This window comes from Coloeus monedula, assembly GCF_965178545.1.
Source record: "Coloeus monedula genome assembly, chromosome: 19".
In the NCBI taxonomy this organism is placed as follows: Eukaryota; Metazoa; Chordata; class Aves; order Passeriformes; family Corvidae; genus Coloeus; species Coloeus monedula.
In genome coordinates, this window is record NC_138799.1 from 11,094,047 (window position 1) to 11,120,782 (window position 26,736).

General features: G+C 58.0%; 4 protein-coding genes across 7 annotated transcripts; 2 read left to right on the forward strand and 2 right to left on the reverse strand.

The window, feature by feature from the left end:
* Positions 1 to 245: 245 nt before the first annotated feature.
* On the forward strand, positions 246 to 8,551 carry COG1 (component of oligomeric golgi complex 1; the record flags this gene model as incomplete). 3 transcript variants are annotated; one of them, XM_082294039.1, is made up of 15 exons in its annotated part: positions 246 to 632; positions 915 to 1,159; positions 1,831 to 2,012; positions 2,281 to 2,451; positions 2,527 to 2,680; positions 2,848 to 3,058; positions 3,186 to 3,956; positions 4,184 to 4,330; positions 5,199 to 5,360; positions 5,621 to 5,748; positions 6,188 to 6,296; positions 6,734 to 6,843; positions 6,936 to 7,011; positions 7,380 to 7,418; positions 8,369 to 8,551. In XM_082294039.1, 14 exons carry the CDS (start codon positions 246 to 248, stop codon positions 7,395 to 7,397), a joined length of 2,871 nt encoding a protein of 956 aa, XP_082150165.1. In that variant the 3' UTR covers positions 7,398 to 7,418; positions 8,369 to 8,551. The 3 variants fall into 3 exon arrangements, with proteins under 3 accessions (XP_082150165.1, XP_082150166.1, XP_082150167.1); XM_082294040.1 differs by having other exon boundaries at positions 305 to 632; positions 1,831 to 2,048; XM_082294041.1 differs by having other exon boundaries at positions 305 to 632; positions 2,287 to 2,451.
* A 506-nt stretch (positions 8,552 to 9,057) lies between these two features.
* On the reverse strand, positions 9,058 to 17,015 carry VCF1 (VCP nuclear cofactor family member 1). 2 transcript variants are annotated; one of them, XM_082294042.1, is made up of 4 exons: positions 16,847 to 17,015; positions 15,003 to 15,099; positions 11,206 to 11,268; positions 9,058 to 9,705 (listed from the first exon to the last, which is right to left on the reverse strand). In XM_082294042.1, exons 1-4 carry the CDS (start codon positions 16,891 to 16,893, stop codon positions 9,469 to 9,471), a joined length of 444 nt encoding a protein of 147 aa, XP_082150168.1. In that variant the 5' UTR covers positions 16,894 to 17,015; the 3' UTR covers positions 9,058 to 9,468. The 2 variants fall into 2 exon arrangements, with proteins under 2 accessions (XP_082150168.1, XP_082150169.1); XM_082294043.1 differs by lacking the exon at positions 11,206 to 11,268.
* A 128-nt stretch (positions 17,016 to 17,143) lies between these two features.
* MTNAP1 (mitochondrial nucleoid associated protein 1) lies at positions 17,144 to 20,558 on the forward strand. Its single transcript, XM_082293911.1, has 4 exons — positions 17,144 to 18,306; positions 18,651 to 18,758; positions 19,194 to 19,310; positions 19,763 to 20,558. The coding sequence occupies exons 1-4, from the start codon at positions 17,169 to 17,171 to the stop codon at positions 19,789 to 19,791; spliced, it is 1,392 nt and encodes a 463-aa protein (XP_082150037.1). The 5' UTR covers positions 17,144 to 17,168; the 3' UTR covers positions 19,792 to 20,558.
* A 411-nt stretch (positions 20,559 to 20,969) lies between these two features.
* CPSF4L (cleavage and polyadenylation specific factor 4 like) lies at positions 20,970 to 23,114 on the reverse strand (the record flags this gene model as incomplete). The annotated part of the gene is made up of 7 exons (XM_082294203.1): positions 20,970 to 20,996; positions 21,407 to 21,577; positions 21,680 to 21,722; positions 22,003 to 22,096; positions 22,228 to 22,323; positions 22,615 to 22,764; positions 23,009 to 23,114. 7 exons carry the CDS (start codon positions 23,112 to 23,114, stop codon positions 20,970 to 20,972), a joined length of 687 nt encoding a protein of 228 aa, XP_082150329.1.
* Between the last annotated feature and the right edge of the window lie 3,622 nt (positions 23,115 to 26,736).

Below are 26,736 nucleotides of genomic sequence, written 5' to 3' on the forward strand. Positions count from 1 at the left end.
TAACTAAATACGATAAGTAACGCGGCGTTTTCTCCCTCAGGCCCCGTCGCCATGGCAACGCGGCTCTGCCCGGCACAAATATGGCGGCGGCGTTGTCATGGCAACGGCGCTCGGGTGTGGCTGTGCCCGGCACAAAGATGGCGGCGTTGTCATGGCAGCGGCGCTGGGGTGCGGCTGTGCCCGGCACAAAGATGGCGGCGTTGTCATGGCAGCGGCGCTCGGGTGCGGCTGTGCCCGGCACAAAGATGGCGGCGCCGCCCCGCGGAGACGCCCGGAAGTGCCCTCCCCTTCCCGTGGCCAAGATGGCGGCGGCGGCGGCCCCGTCGGCGCGGGCAGGGGCCGGTGCCGGGGCCGGGGCCGGGGCCGTGGCGGTGATGGCGGCCCGCGGCGCCGAGGCCGAGGCGCTGTTCGAGGCCCACACGACGGCCGAGCTGCGGGCGGCGGAGCGGCGGCTGCGCGCCGGCATCGAGCAGAAGCGGGAGGAGCTGCGGCAGATGGTGGGCGAGCGCTACCGCGACCTCATCGAGGCGGCCGACACCATCGCCGAGATGCGGCGGAGCGCCGAGAGCCTGCTGGGCGCCGTGCGGGGGCTGCAGCGCGGCGGCGCGGCCCGGCCCGGCCCCGCCAGCACGGTGAGGGGCGGGGGGCGGCCAGCGAGTCCCCCGTGCCCTCTTTCCCCCTTCGACCCATTCTTTTTCCCCCACTCCATCTCCCTGCCTGGCCCCTTCTCCCCCCTCTCAGCCCCTCTTTCCCCCCTTTCTTGTCCTCTCGCCCCCTTTCCCACCTTCTTCTTCTCCTACCCATCCCGTCTTCTCTCCACTCATCCCTTATTCTTCCCCCCTTGCCCCCTCTTTTATGCCCCTCTCTTTTCCCCTCATCCTCTCTTTCTCCTCTGACCCGTGTCCCCTCTCCAGGCTCGCCCCCCAGCTCACCAGAGTTTCTACGGGGCGGCGGCGCAGCTGAAGCTGCTGCTGGAGGTTCCCGAGCAGCTCTGGGGGGCGGTGGAGGGGGGCCGGTACCTGCCCGCGGCCCGGCTCCACCTGCTCGGGGCCCACCTGCGCCGGCAGCTCCAGCTGGACACCCCCCGCGCCCGCTCCAGCCCCATCCTCGCCCGGTTCCCCATCCTGCTGCGACAAGTGGCGGCCGCCAGCCACCTCAGGTGTGCCGGGACCGGGGCACGGGAAGGGCTGGATGAGGAGGGGGTGAGGCCCTGGCACGGGTTACCCAGAGAAGTTGTGGCTGTCCCATCCCCTGAAGTGTCCTAGTGCCCCATCCTGGAAGTTGGATGAGACTTGGAGCAACCTGGCCTAGGGGAAGGGGTTTGGAACTGGGTGATCCTTAAGTTCCCTCCCAACCCAAACCGTTCCCTGATTCACCTCAGACACGGCCCAGGGAAGGCAGGACAGAAATCAGCTGCAGCAAGGTCCTAGGAGGCTCTGCCTGAGGCAGCTGCACCTGGATGGCACAGGAAAGCCCCTGGCAGGATGCCCAGGCTGTGGCAGGTGTCAAAGGTGGGAGCACAGTGCTCCAGGAATGCCCCTGGAAAGCCGGCAGGCGGGGAAAGAGGGATGTGAGGGAATATCCTGGGGGCTGCAGCTGACAGGGACCAGGGGGCTCCATCAGGTAACGGGACAGGACTAACAGGGATTTAGGGAGATCCTTTCCAGTCCAAACCGTTCCACGAGGTTGGGACGGAAACCATCTCACCAGTCCTGTAACATCCAGATACAAGTGGGACAGTGTGGGGAAAGCACCCCCTTGCCTTGGCAGTCCCCACACAGCCACACCTGAACGCGTGGCTCGGGCGGTGACTCCCGCTTCCCGTGGCAGATCCACCATCCTGCAGGAGAGCAAGGCCCTGCTGCGCTGCCCGACAGGCTCTGACCAGGCGGTGGCCGAAGCCCTGTGTGCCATCATGCTGCTGGAGGACAGCTCCCCACGCCAGGCCCTGGCCGACTTCCTGCTGGCCAGGAAACTGGCCATCCAGCAGCTGCTCAACCAGCCGCACCACGGTCAGTGCCACGGGGCCGCTCCTTGGGAAGGTCGGGGTGAGCCTTCCCTTCCTCTCCTCCTGCCCCCGGAGCAGGGATGGGTGATTGCCACAAAAATTAACAGTTCTCAGGGGCTTAGGCCAAGCCCAGCAGTAATGGGGAAGCATTGGGACACGAGGATGAGTCCTTTGCCCTCCAGCCCTTACCTGGAAGGGACCACAGGCCTTGGAAGACGGTGCCACTGACCTGTGCTGAAGGGCTGCCTTGGCTCAGAGTCACCTCTCTGCAGGTGCAGGTATCAAAGCTCAGGTGTGTTCCCTGATGGAGCTGCTCACCACCACCCTGTACCAGGCCCACGCTGTCTTCTACACCGTGCCCGAGGGGATGGCCCCGGATCCAGCCCTGCCCTGTGGGTTGCTCTTCTCCACCCTGGAGAGCACCACGGGCCAGAACCCCGCAGGTGAGCCCTGCAGCTGCCCAGGTGTGCAGGCAGGAGGGTGCACCGTGCTGGGCTGATCCCTGACTGTGATTCCAGGGAGAGGAGGGGTGCTGGAGGAGGATTTGAAGCTGAGCAGCTGGTTCGAGTACCTGCCTGAGTCCGTGGTGGAATTCCAGCCCACCCTGCGGACCCTGGCACACCCCATCAGCCAGGAGTACCTCAGGGAGACCCTGCAGAAGTGGATCACCATGTGAGTGGGACAGGGCAATGCCAGCCTGGCTGACTTCCTCCTCATCCCCTCATCCTCCTCATCCTTTGCCCTCAGTTAAGCAGCCAGAGGCAGCACAGCGCATCCAGCAGCCGGGCACCCTGTGCCAGGGCCTCACCGCCCTCACAGAGGTGAAACTTTGCCTCCAGGTGCAGCGATGACATCAGGACAGGGGTCAGGACCCTGCTGGTGTACGTGAAGAGCATGAAGGGGCTGGCAGGGATCCGTGACGCCGTGTGGGAGCTGCTGTCCAGCGAGTCCGGCAGCCACAACTGGGAGGCCGTGTGCCGTCGCCTGCTGGACAGGCCCGTGTCCTTCTGGGAGGAGCTGCTGCAGCAGCTCTTCCTGGACAGGCTGCAGGTGGGTGCTGTGCTGTGGGGAGCCCTGTGCTGTGCCCCCAGTTGTTGTCTCACCGCGCCCACGCTGCACTGAGGGTGTGTTGAAGTGGCACATTGGAATTGGTTTTTTCCTCCTCGTTGTGTTGCAGACTCTGACCAAAGAAGGCTTCGACTCCATCTCAAGCAGCTCCAAGCAGCTGCTGGCTTTAGCCTTGCAGGAGTTGGAAGTGAAAGCCGGCAGCTGTGCCCTGAGCAAGCAGATCCAGCTGGAACACAACGTGGCGCTGTTCCTGTGGTCGGAGAGCCCCGGGGACCTGCCCGGGGACGCGGCGTGGGTCAGCGTGGGGCAGCGCGGGCCCTTCGCCAGGAGCGGGCTGGCCATGAAGGCACAGGCGCTCACTCCGTGCGTGCAGAGCTTCTGCTCCACGCTGGACTCCAAGCTGAAGGCCATGCTGGAGGATGTCCTGTCCTACCTCCCCATGGATGACTCTGTCCCCAAGGAGCCCGCGGGGCCGCCTCGCTCTGCCTTCGACCGCTTCGCCGACGCCGGCACCGTGCAGGGGCTGCTCCGTGACCACTGCGTCGCCTGCGTCCAGCACCTCCTGGGCTGCGTCCGGGAGCAGCTCCAGAGTGCCCAGAGCCAGCTGGGCCCCCCTGGGGATGCCAGGCTCAACGCCGTGCTCTTCATGGCGAGGCTGTGCCAGGCCCTGCCCGAGCTGTGCCCGCACCTGCAGCGCTGTGTCCTGGGCCAGGCAGGCGGCACAGAGTTGGCACCCAAGGAACCGCGCTCTGCCAAGAAACTGGGCAAGGGCAAAGCCCAGGAAGTGTCCCCCGAGCTGGCCAAGTGGCAGGGGGTGAAGGCAGAGCTCCTGCAGCAGAGCCTGTTGGCTTATCAGCTCTGGAGCTCAGCTGTCACCAAAGTAAGGAGCTGTTCCCCTCCTCAGAGATGCTTTTTGGGGAGGGGTTCCCTCACTGGGGTCAGCGCTGGCTGCCGAGAGCTCCCTGGGGGCGGCTCCAGGGGAATGGTCTCCATTAGGATTCGCTTTGGGAGGTGCAGGGATGCAGCAGGTCACAGGCAGGGTGGGCTGGCTGGCCTTGCTCCTGTTAGAGCTGTCCTGTGATCGGGGCTTTCATTTTTCTGCTCCAGGGTCTGGTTCAGGGCTTCACCCACACGCTGCTGCTTGACACAGCTGGGTCAGTCCTGGCCACGGCCACCAACTGGGATGAGATTGAAATCCAGGAGGAAACCGAGTCTGGGAGCAGCGTGACGTCAAAGATCCGGCTGCCTGTGCAGGTATGAGGAACAGCCTGTGGGAGGAGCCCAGCACTGTGTGCCAGAACCACTTGCTGAGCTGCTGGGGAGGTTGGTTGGGTGTCACGAGCAGAGGACCAGACACTCTCTGGTGCTCTTTGAGACACTCACCTCGTGAGGACAAAGGTCAGAGGAAGGAAATAGGTCATTGTCACTGCTTATGAGTAAGGTTGGCCCAGATCCTGTACAACTGAGCCAGAGGAGGACTTAGGCCTGATTTAAACACAGAGGTCCCAGGAGAGAGATTTCATGGAAGTTGGATGCACTGAAGGACAGGGCTGCAGCGGTGGGACTGTGGAATCCTCAGGGAACTGAGGCGTGTGGCTTCCCAAGGGTGTGGTGGTGGCACAGGAAGGACCTCACAGGGCCAGAGCAGGTGGCAGTGGTGAGGACGGGGAGGAGGGTCAGGCCTGGAGTGAGTTCTGCATTTGCACAGCATGGGAGGGGCTGGATGGGGAAATGCAGTGAACCTTATCCAGAGAATTCTATCTGGAATGTGAGGATCTGAGGGAAAAAGCAGCTGGGGGGGAACCCGGGAGGCCCAGGAGATGAGGGAGGGAGTAACAGCCCCAGGGGGTGGGTGGGCAGAGCAGGGTCTGGGCTGACAGAAGAGGCACAAGCAATTCTCACTGCACTCAGTGTCTGGTGAAGTCTTTTGGGGACTTAAGAAGCTGCTGTAACCCAAAATCTGGGGTGTCAGTAAATCAGACCCTGTGAGATGCCCGAGCCAAGCTATGGGGCAGAGCTTTGTGGCTGCTGAGGAGGTGGGACACCCCCAGCACCCATCTGAAGGCACGTGGAAGGGAATGGAGCTTACAGACCATGTGCAAATAAACCCTGTTCTCCCCAGCCCTCGTGGCACGTGCAGTGCCTCCTGTTCAGCCTGTGCCAGGAGGTGAACAGGGTCGGTGGTCACACCCTGCCCAAGGTCACCCTGCAGGAGCTGCTGAGGAGCTGCCTGGCAGAGGTGCTCGCTGCCTATGAGAAGCTGGTGGAGCAGAAGCAGGAGAAGGTACCGGGGTGTGGGATGGGAGCGGGGCTGGGAAGGCAGGGACACAGCCAGCTCCTGGAACAGAAAATGCCTGTCCATGACAGCTGGAAAGGGGACACCCTTACACTCACCCTGCCTCTCCCAAAACTGAGGCAGAAGGGGAGCAGACACCAGATTTCACACTCTGGTTGTGCCTTGGGGTTGGTGTTCTCAAGCATTCTCCCTTGGGCAGCCTCCCCTGTGCCAGGGAGGAGCCTCATTCCTGCCTGTCCTGTTTGCAGAGGCCGGACAGCTTCCCCCTGACCCAGAGCAGGGCTCTGCAGTTACTCTATGACTTGAGGTACCTCAGCATCATCCTGACAGCCAAGAGTGAGGACACAAAACCCAGCAGGATCAAGCAGGACTCCGGGTATGGTGCATTCTGGGGCTCACATCCTTCAGCAGTGCTTTGGGGGGCCCTAAAACAGTGCACAAACACTGAGCTCATCCTCAGAACAGAGGAGGGCTGGGATTCTGTGGCCAAGGGCTGAGGCAGTGGGCACCCCCCTCCTCGTGTCCATGGGGATACCCTCAGAGGATGCCCCAGAGAGGGCAGTTAAGCTTCCAGCCAAGAGTTAAAGCTTGTGTAAGCTCCAGCCTTGTGCACTGAGGCATCTCTGCAGGGGTACCACCGGGAGCAGGTTCCTGCTGCTGGGGTTGTGTAAGAGCTGGGAACCCTTGGGTCAGCTGCCGTTCTGCTGAGTAATTCCTGTTCTGCCCAGTCACCCCAGACAGGAAATCCCTGGCTGCTTCAGAGCTGGCATCACCAGGCTGTCAGCCCTGACAGGAGCCCTCTGCTCTGCTTGCAGGATTGAGAAGGTCATTGACTTCCTGGAGGGACACATCGATCCCTTCGACCTGGATGTCTTCACCCCACACCTGAACGGGAACCTGAACCGCCTGGTGCAGAGAACCTCGGTAGGGAGCAGGGCGGGAGCAGGGCTGCAGAATGCCCTCAGCAGGGCAGCTGGGGTGCCTTGGAACTGCGTCATGCTCGAGATAAACACTGGCACTTCCGCCGCAAGGGGAGAGCGTTCGGTGCCAGCTGAAGATAAGAGGAGCTGGCTGAGCCGGCTGTGTGTGGGGCTGGCTGAACTTTATCTAACAGGATTCACTGGAGCCTGTGCAACACTAATTGAGTTAAGTAGTGCTGAAACAGGTCTGGGACTCAGCTGTGGGAATAATTAAACACAAGACTTAAGAGGGGAAAGGGAGACACTTCATGTTCAAACTCAGCGCTGATGGTGTGCCCGTGGACTCACCACGTACTGCGGGGTCAGCTCTGCAGGAACCCCAAATCCTGGTGCCTTCCAGCTTCTCTTCCCCAAATCCAAGCGGCTCCTTGTGCCTTCCAGGTTCTCTTTGGCCTGCTGACTGGGACAGAGAACCAGTACACGAGCAGGGGCAGCACGCTGAGCTCACAGGAGCTCCACAACATCCTGCCCTTAGCGTCCAGCCAGATCAGGTGAGGCACCCAGCTCTTGCAGGCATTCTCCTGCCTCTGGGAAGCTGCTCTGGAAGCACTGCTTCCTACATTTCTTTCTTCCATCTCTCAAGGTTTGGACTTCTGCCACTGAGCATGTCAAGCTCCCGGAAGAGCAAGTCCACTGCCAGGAGCACAGAAAGAGTCCAGGTTGGTGTTTGAACTGAGCTGTAAAAATAGGAATATTTTCCCGATATTCATTGTTCCCCCAACACTCGAGCTTGTGGGGAAAGAAGAAAGTAGCCAAGCATTATTTCACCTGATTTTTATTTTCAGTAAAATGAATCATTACGGCAGCACAGCAGGAGATGGGTTGGATTTCTCCAGGATCCTCCAAACCCCCCCTCCCTTTGCCCCTGTGGTTTTGGGGCCACTGCTCTGTGGCAGAGCAGGCAACACCCACCCTGCAGAGGCTGTGGGGATTTACACGGATGAGGGCAATGCATCAAAGACAACTCATTAAATAGGGCTGCAAGAAAGACCGAAGGACACTAGCTAATGATTTAACTTCTTTCCAGTGGGATGCTGCCCTGTAACCCCCGAGGAGGCCTGGCCAGGTACCCCAGCTGTGTGAGGAGTGTCCTGCTGCTCCCCTGCTCCTGAGCTGTAGCAGCCAATCTTTCTGTTGCTCCATCTCACCCAGTTTAAAACATCTGCTTAGATGGAGCTCTGTGTGCTGGGTGAGAGCCAAGGAATACCTCACTGCCGTGGGAAGCAGCAATTAATGTTTCCTTTGGTTATTACCAGCCCAATCCATCTGTGGTGGTCTTGGCAAGTGGGACAAGTTGCTGAGTCTTGACAAGAGCCAAGACAAGAGTTAAAGGCCTGGTTTTACCAGTGTCATTTGAGATGATGTTCAATTTGCAACTCTCCTTCTCCATTACTCAGAACCATTAAGGATCAGACCCAGCAGAAGGGGTGTTTAAAAGCCCAGAACCTCCCAATGAAGGTATTCCTTTCCTCTCACAGCTCAGCTGGAGTAGAGCATAGAAGTGTGCAGCGATGTCTGGCTCGTTCTGTCACTCCCCTCAGCTGCTGTGCTGTGCTCAGCACACCTGTGTCCTGTGCTAGCCACACTTCCCAGGATCCCTGACAGATGCTTGCTCCTTCTTCAATGCTAAAACCCTTCTGGAGAGGTGAAAATCTGCAGTTCTCCAAGAACAGCTCCTGCAAGGGCACCAGCTGTGCTTCTACCACGCTGTGATCCCTTGCTCTGAGAGCAACAGCCCCTGCCCTGCTGCCCAGAGGGTTCTGAGGAGCGTTCAGGGGTTTCATGAGCAGTGAGTGGCATCTGCCAAGCGCCTGTTGCTGACAGCAGCGAGGTGCTGTGCCGTGGCCCCGTGTGTGTCTGTCACTAACGCCAGCAGTGACGCCGCTCCAGCTACGGCTCCGACTGCTTGGGGACAGCGGCTGTGCCGTGGTTCCACCTTGCAGCTCCTGTTGATGAGGGTATGGAGGGAGCCAGGGGCGTGCTGTGATAGTCAGAGTCACTTTTGTCTTTCCAAAGGGCCAGGCTGCAGCTCCTGTGCTGCCCAGAGAGGATGAGGCGGCGCGCCCGGGCTCCCTGTTCCGGCAGCTCGTCACCGAGGACGAGGACACGGTGGCACCGTCCCTCTTCAAGCTGGGCTGGCTCTCGGGCATGACCAAGTGAGGCAGCAACCAATAAAACTGCTCTGCGTGTTTGTCTTCACTGAGATCTCTGTGTCCCCTTGGCAGGAGCAGTGACACCTCCGGGATTGTCAGTACTTCCCATCCTCAGCCAGAGCAGGGCGTGTCACGGGAACCAGGCACAGCTTGGATTGTCCTTGTCCCCTGGCTGCTGGAACGGAGGTGGAGCTGCTCTTTCACCTCCTATCCTTACATTGTAAAGTCAAATTAAAGAAAAAAATGCCAAAACAACCTACACACTAACAGAAAACAAAACATTTCACAGCTGGAAAGGGGTGCTGGAGCCGGGTAGGACTCCCGTGCCCTTCAGGCACCACCACCCTGCTCTGAGTGGCCCCTGCAGCACCTGCCTGACCTGTCCTGGGTCTAAATTCACATTTCCCTTCCAGTCCTGCAGCAGTGAAGCTCATGAGAGAAGACTCATCACCCTGAGCTGGGTGGGAGCTCACAGCTCACAGGCCTAAGGACCTGCACTCACTGCTCCTATTCTCACTAGCTCTAAATGCTCAAAAAATTATGGTGCCCAAATCATTTTTTAACTAGTTTATTGAAATTAAAAAAAGACTTATAAAACTGAAGAGGAACGCTTAAGAGAACTTTACAGAAAGCAACAACTTGCTAACAAACAGATTAGGCAGTCGATTGGAATTGGACAGTTTGCAATCCTATAACACACATGTGGACTCCTCAGTCTCCTCTTGCCACGTACTTTAGAACCACCCCAAAAAGAATCCTATAAAAATTGCTTCAAAGCCCCTTTTGCATTGCAATAGTGCAGCAAACCACAAGTAAACAATCTCCTGTTAACCTGTTATTTCAAATATAGACTGAAAAGGCAACAGGCAATTTTGTGCAATTCCATTTTAACAAACTTTGAAGTTGAAATATCAAATCTACACAGTGCTGTCCCTTCACAGAAGGCAGGGAGCTGCTGGGTCATCATGTAGGGAGGCGTCCCCGGCTCTGTAGGCTGTGGAAGTGGGCTTCCTTCAGGATCTGGTTGATGTGGAAGTAAGGACCTTGGCTTAGTGCAGACTGCTCGTGGAAGGGCTGGGAGGAGACAGGGCTGGATCCTGCAATCCTGGGGTTGAGGCTGGACTCTGCTCTGTCGGGGCTGTTGATGCTGCTGCTGCTACAGCTGCTGCTGCTGCTGCTCCCGCTGTCACTGCTGGAGGACTGGGACACACAGAGGGTGAACAGCAACATCAGACATTTCTTCCTCACCCCACGGAAGCAAACCTTTAGGAGAAATCCCTCCCTTCCACATTTCCAGCCTGATGGACTGAATAAATCCACCTTGGCATGGAGAGGCTGTTGTTGCCCACACCCGTGTCACAGAGCTGAAGGGACAAGCCTTCACCCGGGGTTCAGTGACCTCTGGGATGTTGGATTTCAATCCTTCCCAGCTGAACCCCTCAGCTCTGCCCCCAGCCCCACGTTAGCACTAGTGAAGTTTGCTGGATTCATCTGAGAATTGGAAAATAAAGAGCATTCCCAGGGAGCTGCACGTGTCAGTACAGGCAGGCAGGGCAGGTTTGGCACATCTGCTCTAGCAGAGGTTTGAGGGAAGCACCATGCAAGCATTTTCCTACGAGGCAATCCTGAAGTGACACCTGAAGCACCCAAAGCAAGAGGCTGTTAGAAACCAACGCACACAACACCCATTCAAAGTCTCTGAACACCCTGACATCGAGTACTCCTCTCCCAGTTAAGCACTCCATGGCAGTGCTAACTGGAAGTGTTCCATAGCAATTCCATACCAATTTACTTGACGTGACAGTGAAAGAGCAACAGGCACCAAAGATGTCCTCATGCAGCAAAAAGAACTCAGCATTGGACTGGAATAAGAGGCCAGGGCTCATCTGCCAGCATTTAGGATAACCACGTTTCATGGGAATGGCTGGAAGAGCATTTGCCGTCATCATAAGGGATTCAAAGAACTAAAACTGCTTGGCTCACACCGTTTTAAGGGCTGCTAAGGAAAGGTTCCATTAGTCCCAGCTGGAATATTTTAGTTCTGTGTGATCTGCTGGTCAGGACCTGCAAATATTTGGGTGAGTCAATCAGCAAGTGGCTACTCTGCTGTCCCATAAATGATTCATAAAAGCAGAGTAAGTGACAGCAGCTAAAAAAATCTACATTTTTCTAAGGATTAAGCCACAGAAGTCAAAGCTTTGTGGCCACAGCAGAGGAGGACAAATTTCAAGAAATCCTCAGGGATTTACCAGTCAGCACCACTTCCAGTGCCCGGAGTAACTCAGGAATGGTGCAAACTGCACCCAGCAGTGTGTCCAGGGAGGCACTGTGGCTGTTTGGGGTGGAACACAACCCTCCCCCCGGCCCTGATCCGCCATCGATCCCGACCATCCAACCCTAACAAATTCCTTTGTTTTGCTGAGCAGCAAAAATGCTTCAGCTCTGAGGGAGCACAGCAAGCCAAGCCAAGGGCCCCAGGCTGCGAGGAGAGAGAAACACACAGCGGGGTCATTCCCGAGGGAGCACAATGGAACCACGGGAGCAACCAGCTCCTCTTCCTAAATCTAGAGGGGGAGAGAGCCCCGGAAGGACAGGGAGGAGCTGGGGGTGGTGCTGGGCAGCCCAGCTGCTGTTGCAGAGCAGCACAAAGAGTCACACGCGATGCTGGAGGGGTCACGGCAGCCTTGGAGAGAAACCCACCGCACAGGACACTTTGTTTCCTTTTAGTCTGCGCTCCTTAGTGAGCTTCGTTACAGCCACCTTCTGCAAATCAAGGTAAAAATGCACATGAGAACCTGGCCTCGCTTGCTGCTCGCGTTTCACATCTCAACAAACATTTTCCAGCTGTTAGTAGCGATTATTTTGTGCATCTCGGAGGTTTGTAAAGCCGGCAGAGTGTCCTGGGACGTGCTTCTGACACCTCAGGCTGGTGACAGATGTGGTTGGTCAGACCCTCTTTATTTCCAGTTCTCTATGCAAAGATTCACTAGCACTGGCACCCCTTTGTCATTGCCCAAATCACATGGAGCACCTACCATGTCCCCAGGCTGTGGTGTGCATTCTGTAACGCATTTGGACTACAATCAGACAAGAAAAGAATCCTTGAAGTCAGCAAGTCAGCAAGACAGGCATCAACAAAGCTTTACAGGGGCAAAGCAAAGCAGCCCAGTGACATTTATGAATAATCAAAAGGGCATCTTCAAGGTTTACTGGGCTCATTAACCCTTAACATCACACTTTAAGTTTTAAAGCAAACAAATGTCCCGTTAAATGTGCAGATCTGTGCCACCTGTGCCACTCAGCCCCCGCTGCTCTCAGCATCTCCCGAGGTGAGTTTAACAGAGCCACGATCTGGTTTTAGTTAGAACTGAAGACCAGCCCTTCCCGCAAGAGAGGCGAACAAGAACTTTGATTTGCTCTCTGCCAAGAACCCAGCGGTGCTTCAATCCTGGCACCAGCCGGAACAAAGAGGAACTGAGAAATTCGGGTTTGCAGAAGTTATTCAGGAAGGAAAGGGTCAGCCAGAACACTCGGACTCGCTTCCTTCCCTGGGAAAATGAGAGCAAAGGGTTTTCCTTGGTGATTCCCCAGGCTGCAGAGCACAACTGGGAATCTCAGCATTCCTGTGAGTGCGATTCCCCTTGCAGGATCCACTACAACTTCTCCTGGCTTGATTTGGGGGCAAGCAATGGATTTCTACCCAAATCCCAGGGCAAACAACACAGCTGAGCTCCTGGAAAAGGGAGGACAGGCTGAACAGGAAGTGAAATTCCGTGGCAAAGGCTCTGCCTCGCTAATGTTTAACGCTGGCTGCAGTTCCAGCCCCGTGCCTGTGCCTGTCCACGGACTGAACCCCAGAGCAGAGGTTTCTGTCACCCTCAGGGTGGCTGTAACCTGGGAGTGGCTTCTCCAGGAGCAGCAGGAATGGCACATCCTTACAGCACCTGGCCAAAAAGCAGCACTGATGGAGATTGAAGGGAATCTGTTTCCATCCTGTGAAAGCTGAAGTCAGGGGTGCTGCCTGTCCTGGGTGAAAGGATAATCCAGTGGGGGAAAACACCAAATCCTTTGGAATCGGATCTGGTTCGGTGAGCAGTGGGATTCAAAGTGAGGGACTGAGGGATAACATCACAGAACAGCCCAGGTTTGAACTGCCACTAAGGAAAAACCTCCCTTCACCTCATTCTCCAGAGCAAAATGTGTAAGAGATCCTGAAAAAAAAAAAAAAAAAATGGGAAGAGATCCTGCCAAAAGCCAAGTCCTGTTTAAAGTGCAGCTGCCTGACTGCCACCCTGAGGTTGTGTTGTTCTCAAAGAGGGAACAGTGCATTTGAACTCAAACAGGCCACAGGAATCAGGACTTTGGGTAATGTTTCACAGAAAGCAGGTGTGTAACCCCCTGCGATGAAAAGCGACTCTCACGTGCTCTCGGAAGTCACAAATTGCTCCCGCTCCCCCTTTCCCAGTCAATACCCCAAAACCCGTGGGGATTTTTAACCAGCAAGAGGTGCCTTTGCAGGCAGCAAAGTATCAGGAAACTAAATACAAGTGTTACAAACTGGCTGAGACTTTCCAAGTGACACCAATCGGAAGCACTCATGCACAATGGGCACAAGGATTTCTCCCTTTGGCACAGGAAGTCCTTAACCAAATGTTGGAATAATACAGATTTAATCTCATGGCTTGAATTTTTGGGCATGCTCAGTTCAGGGATCTGACAAGAAAACAAGCCAAAAAAAAAAAAAGATAGAAAAAGCTCCATTCATCAGGAAAAAACACTGGGAATTCTGTTCCCCGGAGAACGGGGCTGGTGGTGTTTGGGAAGCTGTGTCCACATTCCTCAGCAGTGAGAGCTCCTCCCTGCCTCCCACCAGGGTTTAATGTGTTAAAACCAGACTTTTACCAGGCAAGTGCATGCAAGAAGCAGAGTCTCTGTTAGGCTGAGCAGTGACCTTGCCCTGGGTCAGCCATGCCCGAGCTGTTCCCTCGCAGCACCCAGGAAACCAGGCCAGGGTTAAGGTCACCCCTCCTGTGTGGCCACAAACCCACTGCCAGTCCTGCTTTTAGTGGCTCTGCCCAAACACCAGGTGTTTACACGACAAGCAAAGGTGCTTCTGCCACTCACCATCAGGGGTTTTCCTGATATCCTTAATTTCATTACTCCTACTTCAATCCCTCGTTCCACACTAAATCCGTCCTCCTCCCGCCACAAAGCTGCTTTAGCCTTTAACTACTCTACACACACGGAGGGGTTTGACCTGTTGGACAAGTGATTCAGTGTCAGATGGCAACAAACCAGGGCTGCTTCTCCCCATCACACCCCAAAATGCAAAGTCTCCCTCCTGAAAAAACAGCAACACAGCAACCAGGGCAGTTCTAATCCTGGAGAATTCCTTCAGGATGGGCAGCAGCTCCTAAAGCATTTTCCAGCAGTGTCCTATCACATAATCTACCTGTATAGGTTAAAAGAGTCTCCCTCACAACAGCAATGTATTAATATACATTTGAAACCATTTCCAGATTATAAAAGAGCTCAAAGTTACACAGCAATTAAATATTTTCTGCGGAGTATAATTAACAGTTGAATAACCCAGTTAATTCTGTAATAATTCAGACTGTAATTGCTCATTACAGTCCACCTTCAAAGAGAAAAGGCTCTAAAAAACCAAGGATATTTGCAAAACCTTCAAAGAAATTAATTTCATTAACTTCCAGGGATGCAGACCAGGAGGGAGCCTCTGCTCTGCACCCTCTTCTCCACGAATGTTTTGCAACACAAGGACGTTGCTCACAGTGAATTTTCAGGTGATTCACACAGGTGACATCTCAGGAAATCTGGCAGCAGTTGGGAAATCAGCGAATTTTTTTTAAGAAAAGCAATCTCAAACTGCAGCAAGAGAACACCTGTCTGGTGAGGGGTAAGAAAACAAGAGAGTTTATCCCACATCCAGAAAAAAAAATCGTGGAAAATATGAGACAAAACCAAATCGTTTGAGTCTGAGTGTTCTGGCTGTGAACAAGTCTTGCTTAAGCTGAGCAGCTCTATCAGAGCATTTTTTCCACATCAGATAAGGCCTGCCTGGAATGTGTTTTGTCTTTCTCCCACAAATAACCACCTCACTGTAAGTACAGGCAGAGCTGATGGTCAGGCAAAGCGAGCACAGGGACACATCCACCCTCACCATCCCCTCAGCTCTGGTCACAGCTCATCCCACACAGCAAAACCAGACATGGCAGGGAATTATTTCCCTGGGTGTTGCAAAGCAGGATTTGGAATTTCTTCCCAGAAATATTCAGACCAGGGATAACCAGGCTCACTGGAAATGCTGATTTCCAAACTGCCCTTTACAGATTTCAGCCTCTGATGTCACCAAGTCAAACTTCACCACGTCAAACACAAAGCTAAGAAACAAAAATTTTAAAAAATGCACAAGATACTCCAGCTGCTGTGGAAATGCAGCACGGAAGGCAAGTGGATGTGCCTGGGAAGGCTCTCACCTCAGTGTCCCACGAGTCCTGCAGGACAGTGTTCCTGGTGCTACGCTTTGTCTGGGGAACGTGACCATCATCTTCATTGCCATTCCTTCTCCTCTTCCTACAGGAAATTCAGGGGGAAAATAAATGATCAGCTCGCTGATCTACCTTCTGGTTTGTTCTCTGAAGACACCCAAAAAAGCAGGTCTGGACGCATCCAGACCCCCGAGGTGCTGTGGACTCTCATATTCCCCTTTTAGCTGCTGCCTAAGGGCACAGAGGAAAAGATCCTGTTTCTCACAAGCTGTTTCCTGTCAGTTTAAGGGACGTGGACTCACATTAAAACCATCCTTCTAAATAAACTCGTTTAACAATTGTCAGCCTTGCACATCTAAAAATAATCCCTGCGCTCGGAGTGACACCTGACAGGCCGGGGACAGCACCAGGACAAGTGGCAGTGACCACATTTTCAATGAACACCCAATTATTCACCTGCTCACACCACCCCACAAGGGCTTTCTTTAGTCTCTCCAAACTCTGACAGTGTTTGGAGTCAAGCCACATTCCAAAACAATCATATTTCCCACGTGGAAATAAGGTTTTGTCAAGGAAACACCTAGTGGAAAACAAACTCGTCCCTGTTTCTGATGTATTTGCCACCCTCTCGTGACATCTTGTACTGTTTGGCCTGGTAGGTACAAGTTTTAACCTAATTTTTATCCAAATCTTTGCAGACATCAAGGCAAAGCGGAGTTTGGAGGAGGATAATGGGAGGGGGGCGGTGCTAATATTCCCAGATTAGAGGAGACAGAGGGAAGACCTCAAAGACCAGGTTGGACAGGGCTTGGAGCAACCTGGAACACTGGGAAGCGTCCCTGCCCATGGCAGGGGGTGGGACTGGATGAGATTTAAGGTCACTTCCAACCCAAACCATTCAGCGATTCTGTGACATCGACACAGCAGCTGATCCCCAGCAGCATCCCAGAATCCCTGTCCACGGAATTCCCACACCAACACCAAACGATTTTCCCCCACCATACAAATGTGACAAGTCAGCCAGGATCTCAGCAGCCTCCAAAACACAGGACGGAGCTGTTTTGGTGCCTAAAATTAATCCGTGCTCGAATGAGTCAAAACAGACCGAGGGAGGTATTTATAACTGGATCCTTTCTCACAGCCTGGCTGTGCAGCAGCCTCAGCTGCCAGGATTTGGCCCACGCCTACAGCCCAGCGCTGCCTCCCCGCTCGCCATCCCTGCGAGCACAGGCACCAGACGCTGTCCACCGGCTGCCCCCGGTCCCGGAACGCTCTCTGCGGAAGGGACATTCCCCCCTCACCCCGCGTTTCCCTCTGGATCCTTCCTTTCCTCAACACCTGCAGTGACCTCGACACCTCCCGTCCAGCTTGGACAGGGCTGGGAGCACCCTGGGCTACGGAAGGTGTCCCTGCCCATGGCAGGGGTGGAACGGGAAGGGCTTTAAGGTCCCTTCCACCCCATTCCCTGACTCCATGATCCCCCACTGCCTCACAGCTCCGGCCCAGCTCCCACCCGCTCCATGATCCCTCTGGTTCCTCCTCCACCAGGCCGAGAATCCCCCCCGAATCCTCTGCATCCTCGACGTCCCTTCGACCTCCCGAACGCACCGCACCTCCCCGCCCGAAACCTTTCACCCCGCAGCCCCATTTAATCTCTCCCAGCGCTCGGGGGCCGCTCTCCCCTTTCCCACCCCTCACCCCCGCACCCCCCTCGAGCCAACCCACGCCCTCCCCGCGCGGTGCCCCCGGGGCTGCTCCGAGCGGCCGAGCCCCCTCCCCTCAGCCCAGCCCCTCCTTCCCCCCCGCCCTCAGGCCGCGCTGCCCTCGCCCACCTCTGTCTCGCTCCCCGCTCGCTCGGCAGCGGCTGCCGGCAGCTCATGGCGGGTCGGAGCGCGGCGGGGCGGGCGGGAGGCCGCGGGAGGCCGCGGTGAGGGGCGGAGGCCGCGGTGAGGGGCGGCAGCGCGGCCCTGCCCGGCCCCGACCGCCGCTTCCGCCGCGGCCGCCTCGCCCCCGTGACGTCACGGCGTGCGCCCGCGCGGGCGGGGCTGCGCCATTGTGACGTCACAACGCGCCGCGCGCGCCGGCGGCAGGGGGAGCCGCGCCGTTGTGACGTCACCGCGCGGCCCCGTGAGGGGCGGGGGGGTCCGCGCGGCGATGGCGGCGGGGCTGGAGCTGTGCCCGCACTGCCGCCGGCCCTTCAAGCGGCTCCGCGCCCACCTCCCGCACTGCAAGGCCGCGCCGCGCCCGCCGCCGCCCCCGGGATCGCCGCCGCCACCGGGAACGAGCCCCCGCCCGGCCCCCGCCAGCGCACCGGGACCGGGATCCACACCAGCGCCAGGTCCCGGCCCGTCCCCCGGTACCGCCCGAGGTCCGGGCGTCGCCACCGCCGGGAGCGGCTCCGGCCACGGGCAGCCCCCGGAGGCGGCGGCGGCGGGAGGGAGCGAGGGAAGCGCGGAGCCTGCGGTGCAGGACGTGGCCAGGAGCCTGGATCTGCACCCCGAGGAGGTGGAGGATGTTCCCGGGAAGCTGGAGAAGGGGCTGAAGGTGGTGATCCAGAAGCACCGTGCCAGGGTGCTCCGGGAGAAGGAGCCCGGGAGCGGGGCAGGGGTAGCGGGAGGCCGCGGGGCGCCCGGGCAAGGGACGGATCCCGGTCCTGCTCCCCCCCCTCAGCGCCCCAAAACTGCTCCAAAATCCAAGCGCAAGGAGACTCGGAGCCAGGGAGCCGTGGGGAGCGGGGCTGGGAGCTCCAAGGGAGAAAAAAGCCGTTTAAAGGCAACAAAGGTACTTCAAGAGCCCCCTGAAAGCAGAAATAGCCCCGGTGACCTCGTCCGGCAGGAGGGGAGAGACAAACCCACGGCAGGAGAGGAGGAGCAGGTGCACCTGGAAGTTGGGGTGGGACATAAAGCCCCCGTGTCTGCTTTGCACCCCAAGAACCTCCATCTGTCACTGACGGAGGCGTTCGGAGCTCACGGCCGGGGGACATCCAAAAATGAGCTCAGCAGCCTGCCGGGGCCGCGGGACAGCAGGGAGCAGATGGACGGAGTGTCCGAGCCCATCCTGAGCCTGGGCAGAGACCCGGGGCTGGCTCTGCTCCACGCCCCCAAAATCCAGCCCACCTGTTCATGCCAGGCCTCTGGCAGGAGCACCAGGGCCGGCGCCAGGGGCTTGGAGTGGTTTCCAGACTTGTATCCCGATTATGAAGGGCTGAGGATTTTTCCAGGGAAGCGTTTCCAAGAGGATGTGAGGATCACAGTGGAGACACCAAGGGGCGGTTTCTCGCAGGGGCAACAAGGTAAACAAAAGGCTCTATGCTGGGATTTGCTGGAATGGCAGCTGGGAATGGGAGAGGAGGGGTAGGGAATGCTGAGCTGCTGGGCTCACCCAGGAAAGGATCCAGGAGAATCCAAGGTTTAATTGCGCCTCCTCCAGCCTGCAAAGCCAATGGTTGATGTTTTTATGGAGGCTGGAGTCAGGCTCTTGCGTGTTTGGGCTGGTGGAGCCCAGGCTTTGTGGGAGAGCTGATTCCCTCTCCTTTTCCAAGCCCAAATTCCACATCGTATCCCAGCTCCCTGCTCCCCACCCAGCACAGGGAGCAGGGACACCACGTTGTGAGCATTGTCACTTGTCACCCCACAGGTCCCCTCTCGGAGAGGCCCCTGATGGAGGTGAGGCTGGGGGAGCTGCACACCTGGATCAGCACCTGCAACTTCTCTCCCCAGGGGCTGCTGGGAGCAGTGCAGAAAGGTGAGAATTCCTGGCTTTTGGGGCAGATTCATCCCACTTCCCTGATGTGCTTTATTGGTCCAAGTGTCCAGCCCGGATCTTTACGAAGCACAAATCATGGAGTGATGGAATGCTTTGGGTTGGGAGGGACCATAAAGATGATCCAGTGCCACCCCCACACCTCCCACTGTCCCAGGCTGCTCCAAGTCCCACTGTCCAGCCTGGCCTTGGACACTGCCAGGGATCCAGGGGCAGCCACAGCTGCTCTGGGCACCCTGTGCCAGGGCCTGCCCACCCTCCCAGGGAGCAATTCCTTCCCAACATCCAATCCATCCCTGCCCTCTGGAACTGGGAATAAGCAAACATCCCCAACATTTTAGCTTTGGAAAGTTGCATGGAAACAGTGAATTCCCAAGACCAGCCCATGATTTCTCCCTTTCCTTTCTCTCCCAACAGCCTGGAGCAGTTACTGTGCCAAATACATCCACGTGAGGCGGGGGGGACCCGCTGGGATCTCCATGCTCCTGGCTGGGTACTGCCTGCTCAGCTATGGCTGGAACTATCAGCACCTCAGTAAGACTTCCTTGGGGTCTTCTGTTTCAGGAGTCCTTCCTTTTGCAGCACTTGGAAAGTCTATTTAGCTTTAGTTAATTAAAGCTCTGGAATAATTTAAATACTCCCCCCATTTAAGCTTAATCCCAGAGCTGAGAGAGCAGGATTCTCTAGGTGGGCAGAGGAATTTGGTTAATAAAAGTTAATAAAAAGCTGACTCACAGCTCCTCCCTGGAGAGCTCCAGGATTGTCAGGAGCCCTTTGAAAAGCCTGCTCAAAGCAGAGGGAGATGTTCCAACAGGAGCTCCTGTTCCCTGGATTCCCTGACAAGTGACAAGGGATTTGCTGGTATTTGGGTGGTTGCCCCTTGCAGCACATAAACAGAGAAGCTGCAGTTGGGCTCCTCATCCCAGCTGGAGCCCTCAAACAGATCCCTGTGCTTCACTGGAATGGTTTTCTCCCTGTTTTTCCAGAGCAGCACCGCTGGCGAAAATACCACTGAAGGAGCTGGAGCAGCACCCAAGGAACAGCCACGTCTCCTTGGGAGGCAGCAGAAGCACCCAGGACCGGTATCCCAGCAGGAATTCCCAGCAGCAGAGGCCTGGTTGGGGCTGGAGCTGAGGAGGGGCCGCTTTGCAGGTCCCCTCGTGTAGCAGAGAGGTGACAGGGCCAGCCTGTGCTCACTCCTCCGTGGGTCAGGCAGCTTTTAGTAGTGAGGTAAGAAAGCATTAGAGCCACCCTGAGAGATCTGTGTGGGCAGCAGAGCTCCTGGAGGCTGGAGAGTCCCACATCCCTTGACTGGGACATGGGACAGCGCCTTGTCCTGAGCTGGCATTAGAGAGTATTTGGTCATTCTGCTGTAGCTGAGTGTGGGCACTGAGGGTTGTGGCAGGGTGGACTCCAACCTCAACACCCATTCCCTTTAAACTGAGAGCTGTGCCTGGCCCAGCCCAGTTTGTACTCACCCCTGGTGCTGGTGGGACTGGCCAGGACCTGTATGAAGGCACTGGAGCAGCAGCTCAGACCACAGCGCCCTAATTCCAGGGAAGAAAAATCCATGGGATAAGCTGTTGTGCCCAAGGGGCAAACCCATGTCTGCAGCAGACAAACCAGGACAGTCAGGAGTGCTAGTTGGAGCCTGCCATTCCCAGACGTGTCTGGGAAAGGGTTGGTCATGTTGCAGGCATGGAAGAAAAGCCAAGAATTAAAAGTCTGAGCTCTTTATTCTGCAGAGTGCAGTAGTGCCGTGACAGAGGTGTTGCACCAAAAACTCTCTCACCAGCAATAAAAACCTGTGTGGGTTTTCCTTTCCTGCTTGGGTTGTGATCTCAAACGTGGTGCTTTGTGTCCCCTTCCCAAGGGATGAGTACACCCTCACCCCTGTGCCCAGGATCCTGGCACCAGCCAGTCCTGCCCCTGTTCACACCCTGGGAATGCTGCTGCTGCTGTCCCAGCCTGCCCACAGCCAGCAGCCAGCCGTGGGAAGTCCCAATCCCCATTGTATGGAGTGATTTCTGTGCAGCCTGTGAGCTGGTGCTGGGCAAACCCCGCTGGCTTCTCTAGTCCAGCAGCTGCCCCGGTGCCGTCTCCATCGTGTTGTGTGGTGTCCTCCTTCCCTGGTCCGTGTGGGAGCACTGCAGTCACTTCCCCAGCAGCATTTCCAGCGGAGTCCTCCTGCTCTCACCGGCACGGACTGGCTGATCCTCTCTGGGGACACAGGGAATGGGTTTGGGCTGCATCAGCCGCTGCCACGTTCCCACACGTTCGTTTTGATCCCATTTCCAGTGGAGTGGGATCATGGAAACAGCACCCCCAGATCTCCAACCACACCAAACCTCTGACCCAGAGGGGTTTGTTGCTCCCAGGGTTCTCCCGTTGGTTATTATCACTCAGACCCCGCAGTCAGGTTGTTTCAGTCCCAGAACATCCCTCCTTCCCTGCTGGTGCCCACCCCAGCTCTGGGGGAACATGGCCAAATAACACAGGGAAAGGACATTTCCAGTCCAGGAGGCTGTTTTGGGAGCACTGCGGGAATCCCCACAGCACCTGCTGGCCCTCACCCTCCCTCCAAGGTGAGACCACTGCTCCCAGCCCTCCCATTCCCAAAAATCTCTCACCTTGGAGCAGGTGCCTCCTTCCAGCAGGCTCTGTGGGCTCGGGGGACACCGATGAGCTGCCAGGTGCTGGGTGACATGTGGAGGTGGCTCCTTGGGTGGCACGTCCTCACCTCCCCTCTCCTCTGCAGCAGCCAGATCCCGCTGTACCAGCCCCCATGGACATCCAGCTTCCTGGGGGAAACAGGGCAGGAGGGGCAGTTGGCAGCTGCTGCCCCACAGGAGCTGGGAGCAGCTGGGGCATCACCCCCACGGGCACAGGGAAAACAGCTTCACCTTGGACGGGTCTGTGCTGCTCGCCATCAGCCCGGCCTTGAGGCTGGAGGGGACACAGAGGACGGGCAGTTACTCCCTGTGCTGCCCCCAGATCCTCCTGAGCCCCTCAGGGACATCCTGGAGCTGGTACAGGCACCTCCATGGGGACCAGGGCTGTCCCCTGCCCACCCACCGCTGACCCTGAGGTCACCAGCACAGCTTGGGTGTGGGGGTTGTTTAATTCAGACCCTTCAGGTCCTTGTCCCTGACCCTGCAAGGGCCACAGCCGCCTCAGAGAGGGGATTTTCCCCCCCAGCCCCATTCCCAGCCTGCCCACTACGTACTGCACGAATTTGCACTTGGGTCCCTCCGGGCAGAAGCCCACCAGGTAGTTGGCACACATCACCCTCCTCGTGTGCTTGTACTTGCACAGGGGACCTGCCAGGCAGAGGGGACACTCACAGGGACACAGCCTCGCAGCGGGGCTGTGGGAGCTCCGCTTTCCCCGCAGCCCCGAGCCCAAATCCCCACCGGGCACCCCCTGCCCACCCAGCCCTGGCCCAGCTCACCGTGCCTGCAGAAGCCACGGTCGTACCAGGGACAGCCCACGGCGCTGGCGGTGGCACCGGCGTGCAGGAAGGGACAGTCCTGGTTGCTGCACTCACCTGCAGGAGAAGGGGTGGGACATTTGGGACAATGCTCCTTCGAGCCAAACGCGGCGGGAATGGTTCAAGGATGGGCTGGATGGAAGGAATTGGGGTGCCCTGGGAACACCCAGGTTTGGCTGGGGGGGGGACGGTGACCCTGGCTGCGTGACAGTGGCACTTCTTCCCGCAGTCAGGAGGTGGCATCAGCCGCTTGCTCGAGGCCAGGCCCGAGGGACGCGAGCGCTGGGACGGGAGAGGCTCGGGGAGGGGTGGGAAGAGGTTCCGTGGGATGCCCAGCCCCGCACCCACCGAACTGGGAGTAGAAATAGCACTCGGGCATCCTGGTGGCGTCGTAGTCGTGCAGGAAGTCGCAGCCGCCGCCCCTCTTGCAGAGCCCTCGCAGCCAATGCTTGCACACCGCGGGCTTGGCCCCGCCGTGCCGGGGGCGGCCCTGCACGCCTGGGACAGCCCTGTCACAGCCAGCCTGTCCCCACTGCACCCACAGCCCCGGGGGGCAGAGAGCTGCCACCGCCGCTGCTGGCACCACGGGGACACGGGGGACCCTGGCAGCCCCCCCGACAGCATCGCCGGCTGCACCCCTGAGGGGACAACGCCCGGAGGCAGGACAAAAACCACCCGGGTGTTGTGGGAGGGCAGCAAGAGAAGAACCCCAAAAGCCCCCGCAACGCTGTCCCCAGCTTACTGTCCACCCCCGGGAAGGGCAGGGGCCGAGCTCCTCGCTGCTGCTCCACGTCAGCCTCCGAGTCAAACCTGATCCTCTCCACACCAGCCACCAGCTCCTGCATCATCCCTGCTCCGGGAAGAGCCTGCTCCAGCCTGGCACAGGCAGAGAAAGAGGCAGGGAAGCAGCTCCCAGGGCTGGCAGGGACGCTCCCCAAGGAAAACACAGCTCTCCCAAGGGAGCACCACACTCTGGAGGTCCCCACAGTCACCCTAGAGCCCACCAACACCCAAAACCCCTCCTATTTCTCCTCCCCAGGCAGAGCTAAACCAGCCCGGCAGCCCCGGAGTGCTGCATTTAGAGAGGGAGGTTGCCCACATCTGATCCCAATTTGCAGCCACGATTGCCTGGTGCCGCAGCTGGGGAGCTCAGCCCCGGGCCCAGCCAGTCCCCCTCAGCCTCCCCGCTCCCACATCTGCTTCTCCTCCAGAAAAAGCGGCTGGGGCTGCCTGGGAGCTGGGTTAACCCCTCACTTCGAGGCCTTAAATGGAGCCAAATATGGTTGGAGTGATGGGATTGAGCGTTCCAACAGCACAGGATGGATCCTGGGTGTGTTTTAGCATGCTCTGGGTGCTGTGAGCATCGCTCAGTGCACAGCAGCACCACCCCAGGCCTGCTCTCCAGTGCCTGGCAGGACAGACCCACATCCCTGAGCTCCTGGAAGGGGTCACAACTTGCATCCCAATAAATCATGGAAGCATGGAATGGTTTCTGCTGGAAGGGTCCTTAAAGCCCATCTCGTTCCATCTGCAGGCAGGGACACTTCCACTGGGCTGCCCAGAAGCCTCTTCCATCCCTGTGTTTGGGCTTTCCCAGGTGCCAGGCTCCAGTAGCACATTCCAGGCATGGCCAGGGTTCCACGGGCTTGCCAGAGCCCACCTGGAGCAGCCCCAGAGCCCCTGGATTTATCCCAGTGCTCCATCCCTGCTCCATCACGCGGCTCCTGTGGCCATGCTCAGCGCCCGGGGCGCCGTGGGCTGACACGGCCGATGGAGCCCTGCTCCCATTCTGTCACTTGGGATCAAACCACTGGACCAGCGCTGCCAGAGCGCTGCCCGTGGGTGCTGCAGGGTGCTGGGCACCCACCGCCCAGCCGGCAGCCGTGCAGGACATCCCAGGTGCCACCCCGGGGATGTGACACGATGTCACTGTGCCCACCGAGGGGTTTGGGAGGCTGGGGGTGCAGCCTCGCTCCCTGCAGCCGGCACTGGCCAGGTACTGGCGGTGCTGGTGTCACTGCCCACTAGCCCAGGACCCGTGGGACTGTCCCTGTCCTCGCTCCCTCCCAATGTTCCAGGGCCACCCCCTGTCCCGCGCGGCGGGGCCGTGTCCCGGCTGTGCTCAGCAGCCCCACACACGCTTTCTGCCCCATCACCTCGCGGCACCGCGGCGCTGCTGAGCCCGAGCCTGGAGCCGACAGGCGTCACAAAGATCAGGACGGCCAAGTGACAGCGGCAGGCGGCCCGTGAAGGGTCACCCCAGGCTTCTCCCCACCCCACAGCCCCGGGGAACGAGGCGGGCAAACCCCAGGGACCGAGCCTCGCTGCTTTGTGCCAGGGCACCCCTAAGGGACAAGAGGAGCCAGGTGTCTCCCAGCCGCCTGGCGACCTCCCAGGTGACAGCGACCAGGGCCACTGGCTCAGGGGGTGGGACATGGGACCCTGGCAGAGGGCAGGGGGGCACGGTGACCGGGGCAGAGGCAGCCTGGTGAGCTCAGAGCCTCCAGCTGCAGCTGCTGTTGTTCTCCCTGTCCCAGACAATGGCCCAATGTCCCCTGCCTGGGGTGACAGGACAGGACCCCATTGTGTCCCCACTGTGGCACAGCATTTGCCTGCTCCCCTGGCTTCACCAGGGAGATCCATTTGGGAGGACAGGGGCATCCAGCCCCTCCCAAGGCAGGGAGATGTTGAAGGGGATAAATCATTCCCTTTCCAGAGAGGAGAGCCTGGCCAGAGCTCCATGCTCTCCACCCGCTCAGGGAAGGGCTGTGGGGCTGTTCCTGGCGCTTTGCCCCATCTCAGCCCAGCTCCATCCAAGGGGCTGGAGAGGGAAGTCATTCCCAGCACTGGCAGAGCCCCATTTCACCAGTGGCCGAGCTGTGGGAAGCTGGCTGTGGGATGGGAGTGACCTGCCCTGTTCGCTATGCCGGGATCATCCAGGGCCACGGCAGCCCCACGGGGCCAGGAACCCCCAGGGCACCCCTTGGCCCCCAGCCCGTGGGAGCAGGGACAGCCAGTCCTGCCCCCCCAGCACCGTCCCCTCCTCCCCAGCTGGCCAGGAGCAGGGCTGGGGGAGGAGAGGGGAGCGTTGGCAGAGCCGTCCCTTGGCAGGAGCCGCCTGGCCCGAGGGTCCCAGCCCGGAGCCAGATCCGGCCAGCAGGAGCTCTCCCACTTCCTCAGGCCACGGGCAGAGAAAGCTCAGCCACGGCAGGTGCCCAAACTGCAGCCAGCAGCACAGCCAGGGATGGGCAGTGAAGGTGGAGGCAGCAGGACGGGGCTGGGACTGGCGGCAGCACGGGGACACTGGTCCTGCTTGGGCAGCAGGCCCCCCCTCATGTCACCCCTCAGGAACCCAGGCCACTGCGGTCACTACCATTTCCTTTTATTCCTTGCATTTGTACATACACAGTATAAAACCTCCTGTCCCAGCCGCCTGCTCCCAGCACCGCCCGGCCCCACCAGGACATCGGAATTCCCTGGCTCCGGTGGCTTCCAGGTGCTCCTCCCACAGGAGACAGACCCACACTTCCATCAGCATCCCTGGAGCTGGCTGGGAGCATCCCCGCGACCCCCGGGCTGGTTAGAGGGTCAAGCATCTGGGATGGATCCATCCATCCATCCGAGGGATGGGGAGCGAGCAGCCACCACGCCACTGGGAGGCTCTTGGTCTGCAGAAAGCCCCCAAGAAACCCAGGAAGCTGGAGCTGCCCATAGTCCCAGGCCACCTCTGAGCTCCAGAGCCAAGTTCTTCCTCACGGGAAATCTTCCCTCAGTTAAAACCAAAAGAGAGTAGAGAAAGGTGAGTACAAATCAGAAAACAGTAAAAACTGTATGGCGGAAAATATATATATATTACTAAAGGGGCTAAAACTCCAAAGGCTCGTCTTGTCAGATCCTAAATCGCTTTACATGGGCAGGGGGCAGGAGAAAGGAGCTAATATCCAAAGTCCAACAGAAAGAACCGAAATCAAGTCTGCCTTCCCCTCCCAGGAAGTGCTGGAGCTCTCTGGGGTCTGACAGACGGCAGGAACGCCCCTGGCCCCGGGAGCAGAGCACTGTCCTGCTGCAGCACAGAGAGGGAACGAGGCAGGAGTCGAGTGTTCCCCAGTGCCACCCGTTGGGGTTGTCCTGGGTTGCAGTGTATTCTATTACCATCCCCATCAGCCGTTGAAATCAGGTGGGGCAGTGTTTCCTTGCCTCCTCCCCCCAGACTATCTTGCTGTTAATGGCCCATCATTGTCCTGCCGCATGACTCAGAGATAACTCCCTCTGGACTATCATCTGTTAATGAGCCCAATCAACACCTGGCCTTATGACTCATTACCCCATTGTGAGATGCTCCACCCAGAGGGAGGAACCAAGCATCCCAGCGTGGATATAAGCTGAGGTTGAAAACCAGAGAGGAGACCTTTCCACTGGATTTCCAGAGGACAGGAGCTACACAGCCACCGGACCTTCTGAGGAAGAGCA

Excerpts from the sequence above, each read along its gene's own strand:
- VCF1 (XM_082294042.1), bottom strand. The coding sequence starts at position 16,893 with ATGAGCTGCCGGCAGCCGCTGCCGAGCGAGCGGGGAGCGAGACAGAG. Across the intron at positions 15,100-16,846 it reads GAGCGGGGAGCGAGACAGAG|GAAGAGGAGAAGGAATGGCA; the intron begins GTGGGCGAGGGC and ends AATTTCCTGTAG. Across the intron at positions 11,269-15,002 it reads AGGACTCGTGGGACACTGAG|AAGGTGGCTGTAACGAAGCT; the intron begins GTGAGAGCCTTC and ends CTTGATTTGCAG.
- MTNAP1 (XM_082293911.1), top strand. The coding sequence starts at position 17,169 with ATGGCGGCGGGGCTGGAGCTGTGCCCGCACTGCCGCCGGCCCTTCAAG. Across the intron at positions 18,759-19,193 it reads GCTGGGAGCAGTGCAGAAAG|CCTGGAGCAGTTACTGTGCC; the intron begins GTGAGAATTCCT and ends CTCTCCCAACAG. Across the intron at positions 19,311-19,762 it reads CTGGAACTATCAGCACCTCA|AGCAGCACCGCTGGCGAAAA; the intron begins GTAAGACTTCCT and ends CTGTTTTTCCAG.